The sequence below is a fragment of the Triticum dicoccoides genome, chromosome 3A (genome assembly GCF_002162155.2).
Source record: "Triticum dicoccoides isolate Atlit2015 ecotype Zavitan chromosome 3A, WEW_v2.0, whole genome shotgun sequence".
Classification (NCBI taxonomy): Eukaryota; Viridiplantae; Streptophyta; class Magnoliopsida; order Poales; family Poaceae; genus Triticum; species Triticum dicoccoides.
In genome coordinates this window covers 467,090,522-467,097,069 of record NC_041384.1, presented here as the reverse complement: position 1 = coordinate 467,097,069, position 6,548 = coordinate 467,090,522, and the positions used below count along the sequence as shown (strand labels likewise).

At 48.5% G+C, this 6,548-nt stretch overlaps 2 protein-coding genes across 4 annotated transcripts; one reads left to right on the top strand and one right to left on the bottom strand.

Moving 5' to 3' along the window:
* The first annotated feature begins 2,220 nt into the window (after positions 1–2,220).
* Positions 2,221–4,137, top strand: LOC119268594 (cytochrome b561 domain-containing protein At4g18260-like). Of its 2 annotated transcripts, XM_037550255.1 has the most exons (5): positions 2,228–2,748; positions 2,917–3,078; positions 3,176–3,324; positions 3,419–3,569; positions 3,680–4,137. In XM_037550255.1, exons 1-5 carry the CDS (start codon positions 2,605–2,607, stop codon positions 3,761–3,763), a joined length of 690 nt encoding a protein of 229 aa, XP_037406152.1. In that variant the 5' UTR covers positions 2,228–2,604; the 3' UTR covers positions 3,764–4,137. The 2 variants fall into 2 exon arrangements, with proteins under 2 accessions (XP_037406151.1, XP_037406152.1); XM_037550254.1 differs by having other exon boundaries at positions 2,221–2,748; positions 3,419–4,137.
* A 73-nt stretch (positions 4,138–4,210) lies between these two features.
* Positions 4,211–5,577, bottom strand: LOC119268593. 2 transcript variants are annotated; one of them, XM_037550252.1, is made up of 3 exons: positions 5,312–5,574; positions 4,766–4,881; positions 4,211–4,671 (listed from the first exon to the last, which is right to left on the bottom strand). In XM_037550252.1, exons 1-3 carry the CDS (start codon positions 5,557–5,559, stop codon positions 4,361–4,363), a joined length of 675 nt encoding a protein of 224 aa, XP_037406149.1. In that variant the 5' UTR covers positions 5,560–5,574; the 3' UTR covers positions 4,211–4,360. The 2 variants fall into 2 exon arrangements, with proteins under 2 accessions (XP_037406149.1, XP_037406150.1); XM_037550253.1 differs by having other exon boundaries at positions 4,226–4,671; positions 4,766–4,834; positions 5,312–5,577.
* Positions 5,578–6,548: the final 971 nt, after the last annotated feature.

Below are 6,548 nucleotides of genomic sequence, written 5' to 3'. Positions count from 1 at the left end.
TTCGATGGAATGCCAACACCAACGCCACCGGTCGACAACCCCTTCTACAACCAGTTCATGGAGGATGTGATCTACGAGGGTGGGCATGGCTGTTCCTACGATCCCGAGGAGACCCAAAGTCAGGATGGCCGCGCCCAGTACGTTGCCGATGAAGAGGTCGACGACCATGCTGACTACGTCCATGGTGACTCGTGGCATGAAGACGATGACATCTATTGCGAAGGTGATGGTGATGAAGAAGAAGGCAATGACATTGATATAAGTGGCGAGCCACTGTTCATCGACGAGCTCACCCAAAGAGTGGAAGCACAAAAGAGGAGGAAGAGTATTCACACGGGTTCATATACACAAGAGGAGGACAAGTTGATTTACCAATGTTGGATGGAGATTAGCCAAGATCCGAGGACCGGCGCGCAACAAAAGGGCCTTATTTTTTGGATGAGAGTCCACAAAACATTTCATGAAAGGAAGATGTTTGAGCCCTACCAAATTACGAGCAACCGTGGCATCACCTCGATTCAAAAGAGGTGGTTGTTCATCCAACAAGAGTGCAACAAGTATTGCGCCACACCTGAGAGCGTTGAAGCACGGCCCGTGAGTGGTCTCGATGTTGGGGACATGGTATGCTCTCCTCATCCTAGTTCTTTCGTTGCTACGTCCATGAGATTTTGGCCTTGTATATGTTTGTATGATCGATTGTTGTTGATCATGTGGTGGAGGCATTTCAATTTTTGAAAGCATTCGAGGCCCGGCACAATGACAAGCCATTCACTCTTACGCATTGTTGAACGATTATCAACAATTGCCCTAAGTTCAAGGATCAATACCGTGAACTTCAAAGGAAGAGAGGCAAGAAGACGGCCAAGTTGGCCGGAGGTGGAGATGGCGAGGCGTTGAAGAGGCCGAGGGGCAAGACCAACTCCAAGGTGGACGACATACGTGATGCCTCATCAATGGCCTTGCATGAGACTTTACATGGCATGATGTCTCAAAAGGATGTGAGGGACGAGAACAAGCGGCAAAGAAAGGACGAGCAAATGAAGCAATACCTAGAGCTTCAAAGAAAGAAGCTTGAGATGGAGGAGGCGGCCGAGAAGAGGAAGTTGATTTGGAGGAGGCGTCCCGGCAAAGGCAGCTCGACATCGAGGCCACCAATGTTATGGCCAGGCAGAGGCAGCTCGACATCGAGGCAACCAATGCCGCAACCAAACAAAGGAGGTGGCCCTTGCGATCATGAGCGTGGACTTGACCAAGATGAGCGAGAATGGTTCGAGGCCAGGCAGAAGGAGATGTTCGACGTCGACGGCCTGAACTAGGTCGTCCGATCGACCGTGGTCGTTCTTTTTTGGAGGCCGGCATGGGTGCCGCCCGCTGGGCCGCTAGTTGTGTGCCGGCGAGACACACATTCGTTTTTTGAGGCTGGCTGTGTTGCCAGCCGCTGGCTCTGTTGCCGACGAGGACGTGTAGGCCGCTGGCTCTATTGCCGGCGAGGACGTGTAGGCCGCTGGCTCTATTGCCGGCGTGAACTAGGGCCGCTGGCCTGAACTAGGGCTTGGTATTTCGAACGTTGTTATTTTTAAAATGAAGGCGGATAAAATAGGACCAAAGGATGCGGCCGCGCGCTGGGGGCACGGCCACCGCATCCCAGGACAGGCTCGGACACGACTTCATTGCCCTACCCAAACGGACAGATTCTAGGCAGAGCGGACGTCCGTTTGGATTCGCGCGGTGGAGTTGGCCTAAACCCTAGCCGCTGCCGCCCCCAACAATCACCTCTTCCTCTACCCTTCTCGCTGCCTTAGGATGACGCTGGCAGAGGTAGGGTGGGTGCTTACCGTGTTTGTAAACACTTGATGCTGCATTATGGGTTAATAAAAAGCAAAATGTACTTTTTTATGGGAATCACTTTTGCTTTGTTTTGCTGGATTTTATTATTAGGTGGGTAAAATATTAGGTCACATATATACTGAAAGTTTAGGCCAAATCCATTTTGGATCACTTTAAAAAAAATAAAGAAATAAACATGGCCCCGTGAGTTTAGTAGAGAAACTGTACTGCATTCAGTAGGACGGCACTCATCACTGGAGCACCAAAGATTTGGAGCCTGCTTTTGCGTTTCAGCTGGAGACGCACCAACCAACACCCAAGGAGGGCAAGCAGTTCTTGCCGCACCACCACCAGCTACCGCACGGCAAAAGCCTCCACTCCACTCTCCCTACCGTCCCTAACCCCACACCATCATCACACCAGCACGAGTAGAGATGTAAAAGCTCGGCCGAAATGCGCCTCAAAAGCATCTCTTTCCCCCCTCTCATCTCCTCCCGGCATACTAATATATTTTGCAGGCCACCAATCAAATTCATCAAAAGGGGAGCCTACCGTTGCTAACATCAAAATACCCCTGCATTGTAATGTGCAGAGAGGACTAGAAGGCGTCCGCCCGGCTCTGCTGACCAACCTCCACTTCAGAATTTCCTCTTCCAGATCACGGGATTTTCTCCCTCCTCTTCTTCCGTCATTCTTCGTCGCTGGCATAGAATCTTGTCCCCATTCTCGCCGCTTTATTTCTTCGTAGGAGGGATTGAATTGGCTAGCCTAGCACAAATGCTGGTGTCCGGGAGAAGACGACTGCTCGTCCTGTGCACAAGCTTTGTGATTCTTTCGCTTCTCACGCTGCCGTCCGATGGCTCGTCGAATTCCACGGAGGATCTCGATCAAAGCCGCAACAAGACCGGGCATCCTCTCGAGGTAATCAGGGTGGTTTTCTTGCATCGAGTTTGTGGTTTTCAGATCACATGCACTCTAAGATACTTGGTTCTGGGTTACATTCGTTGGAGAACAAGGTCTTTCTTGGTTGTTTTCCTATTATTTAATACACTGCTAACAGCAACAAATCTCTCTCTCTCTCTCTTGCAGTTGACGCCTAGAACAGCATTTCAGCTCAAGCTACACGCATTGTTCCACTGGTCTTCTTTCGGTCTCTTGATGCCTGTGGGGATATTGCTGGTCAGGATGTCGAGCAAATCCAAGAGCGGCAGATGCAGCAGAGTGCTCTTCTATTGCCATGTCATTTCTCAGGTTTGTATATCTTATATCCGAGAGATGTTTCTGTCTTTTTTTTTTCATGTTTCATGGCGCATCAGATTCATTTTTTCGTGCTCGGCTGGATTTGCAGATCGCGGCTGTACTTCTCGCTACTGGCGGCGCGGCTCTGTCCTTGATGAACTTTGAGAACTCCTTCAGTAACAGTCACCAGAGAGTAGGATTGGCATTGTATGGATTCATGTGGCTTCAGCCAATCATCGGTTTCTTCAGACCAGAAAGGTGAGAAAAACTAGTTTCATGTCGCACCTTGCATCCTTCTCATGTTTCATACAAAGTTCATACCTGAACCTGAATCCCATTTCCATCTCTACAGAGGTGTCAAGGGAAGGAGCCTGTGGTTCTTCTTCCACTGGCTCCTCGGCATCGCAGTTTGCGCCACTGGCATCGCAAATGTCTACTCTGGCCTCCGCACGTACCACAAGAGAACTGCTAAGAGCGTGAGCCTTTGGACCGGCCTCCTTACAGTTGAGATCTCCTTCCTAGCTTTTTTCTACCTCTTGATAGATAGGTGGAGCTACATGATCAAGCAAGGACATCTCCCGGTCGAGCAACTAAGACCAAACGATAATCACAGGACCTATCCTACAACTCTTCGGAAAGAGCTGGGCATGGTGCAAGAGTGAAGTCTTCAAATAAGAGAAGACAGAAGTCAGTGTGAAGATTGATGGATGTTGTGAGGTTGGTCAAGGGGAGATGGTAAATGCTACTAAATCCTCTGGTAACTTGCTTGGTTTGAGAAGTGTGCGTTTGAACAAGATTGTACAGCTTTTATACTTGTGTTGAGATTGTAGAGGATTGGAACCTCTGGTGTTGTAGCTTGAGAAGTGATTTTAGATCTTGTTTCAAGACACCATTTGAACAGCTTGTGGGAAGCAGTCAGATGCATCATTATATTTCTGATCATCAGGGAAGAAGAAATTATCAGAAGTTTCAGAACTGTGGTTGAAATGCACCTGTAGTCTTCATGTTCTTTGTGCAACAATTTCTTCAGGTTGTCAATATCAAAGCGTGCGCAACATTTCACGGTGCTAATTCTTACTTTTGGCCCTCCTTGTTGAGTTTAATATTGTATTGATGTTCCTTGTGGCTAATGGATAAAACACACTTATGCCATATCTTCTGCTTAATGGATAAAAACCTACATGCCCCATATACAAATTCTAACTATATATACAGACATACAATTCTCTGGCAGAGCCAAAGTACCTTCATGTGCATGAAAAAGTCTGAAGATGACCACTAAAAACCTCTTGGTTCATGGCAAGAGCTGGACATAACCAGTTAAGACAGCGATAGCTAAAATTGCGATAGGCGGCACGAGGACGAATGCACCGACAGTCGCGAAGAACACCGAGTCATTCCTCCCGCTAACCTTGGTGAGCATGGCCTGCCTCTTGATGTTCCTCCTCTGTGAGACAGTGAGGGTGTTGAGGGTCTTGAGGCCTTCCCTGAGCCTCTTGCCCAACGGGAGGGTGAATGTGAATTCGCCTCCCCTGTCACCGTACAGCGCTACCAGCTGCTCGCGGATGGTAGTGAGCACACGGGTTTCCGTAGCGGTTTCATTCTCTGAGCATGAGGGGATGTAATGTTGTTAGTTATCAATGAGAGAGGGGGTCAGGAACGTGAAGGAAGTATGGTGATTTTGTGGTATGGAAGGTACCGGTGCCATTAGGTGTGGAGGACGACGTCAGTTGCTCCAGGAGATCCAGCTGTGTACGTGCCGAAGAAACTTCAGAAGACGAGATGTCGGCGTCAGTAAACTGCTGATAACAACAACTGGTACCGTGGGAAGTTCAGAACAAGGATCCTAGCTATACATGGGGAATGTACTGATTACTTCTGATTTTTGGTTTGGATTTGCTAAGTAGATGGATTTAAAGCCTCTGCAGTCGAGCATAAATCGACAGAATCAGAGCATTGTGCCCACTATCTCAGTTAGATATCATCACAAACTACTGGATTTCTTTAGTCACGTGGTACGAAACACCAACATATAGGTCAGAGAGATACGCACTCTCTTCATTTCAATCCTGCCATCTTCGGCAGAGTGACCGTCTCGTTGTGCGCCTCTAATTTCCTCACACGATTGCACGGGTAAGAGCAGCGATGGTACAAGGGTTACGGACTTGCAAAGCCACCAGGTGCAGAAATCTGACAGCGACGAAACCTTGATGGGAGGGTTGGTTAGGGAGCTGACAGGCGGTACCTGAGACGCTTGGATCCTGTGTCGCGCCCTCGAATTCCTGGCGGGCAGCCCTGCAGCCGCCCAGCGATCTCGGCGCGGGCGAGACCGACGCCTTGAGGGGCACCCTTGCGCTCTTCACGGCCGCCGCGTCCACCGCCTGGAGCCTCGTGGCGGAGGAAGGGGAGAAGCTGCACGCCATGAACCGACCGACGCAGGTTTCGTGGCTCTTGTCCAGTTGGACGAGGTGGAAGAAGGGTTCGTCTTGTCATTCGGCAATGGGCTGTGGTAGGAATTCTCCGCTTCGCGTTCCACCACAGAGAGGAAGCGACGCACGGCACACCACACGTTCGAGCCTTCATGGTCGGCGGGCCCACAGAACAACATTCTGGAATCTGCTCACTTCGAGTTGGAAGCCTTTGGAGAGGGATCGGTTGGCAAAATTGATAAATTTGACATGTGAACGAAAAGAATTCACAAAGTGAACTGTTATTGAAAAAACTCACTCTGCTGATTTTTTTATATAGCGCCCGACATCTAGGCGCCACACTACATTATGTAGCACCTAATTGACAGACGTTACACACCTGACGAACGTCGCACCTCAGACAGCCTAAAATTACTAAGTCAGTGTGCAACGCCTAAAAGCTAGACACTACAGTGTCTAGGCGTTGCACTAGTCCATATGCGCCGGTGCGGCGGTGCCGCGCTATGCCTAGCCAAAAACGTTTACATGTACCATCAGTTTGCATGCATCGGTTAATTGGCACATGCACATGTGATATACCTACGAGGCCCTAGGACACTTTTCCCCACAGCTTTACACAGCACACAAGGAGACAATGATGCCAGACAAAAATCTGAGGAACCCATGACACACTGTACCACAATTCCGACTTGGGCGCCTGAATCTCTCTCGCATGTGTCTTCACCAAGTGACACTTGCTAATAGAAATTTATGATTTACAACTTATTGTTTTTAAACACTTGGTCGAAATTGTTTGCATCATTTGTATACACATCTGCATGATGGGGAAAGAGTGTAATACTCTTTCTGTTCTTAAATATTTGTCTTTCTATAGGTTTCAACAAGTGACTACATACAAAGCAAAATGAGTGAATCTATACTCTAAAATATGTCTATATATATTCGTATTTGGTAATCATTTGAAACCTCTAGAAAGACAAATATTTAGGAACGAAGGGAGTAATACCGAACAAGGACACACGAATATGACTCATGCATGTGGGATCAGGTGTG

Excerpts from the sequence above, each read along its gene's own strand:
- LOC119268594 (XM_037550254.1), top strand. The coding sequence starts at position 2,605 with ATGCTGGTGTCCGGGAGAAGACGACTGCTCGTCCTGTGCACAAGCTTT. Across the intron at positions 2,749-2,916 it reads AGACCGGGCATCCTCTCGAG|TTGACGCCTAGAACAGCATT; the intron begins GTAATCAGGGTG and ends TCTCTCTTGCAG. Across the intron at positions 3,325-3,418 it reads GGTTTCTTCAGACCAGAAAG|AGGTGTCAAGGGAAGGAGCC; the intron begins GTGAGAAAAACT and ends CCATCTCTACAG.
- LOC119268593 (XM_037550252.1), bottom strand. The coding sequence starts at position 5,559 with ATGACAAGACGAACCCTTCTTCCACCTCGTCCAACTGGACAAGAGCCA. Across the intron at positions 4,882-5,311 it reads ACAGGATCCAAGCGTCTCAG|TTGTTGTTATCAGCAGTTTA; the intron begins GTACCGCCTGTC and ends CCACGGTACCAG. Across the intron at positions 4,672-4,765 it reads CTCCACACCTAATGGCACCG|AGAATGAAACCGCTACGGAA; the intron begins GTACCTTCCATA and ends CCTCATGCTCAG.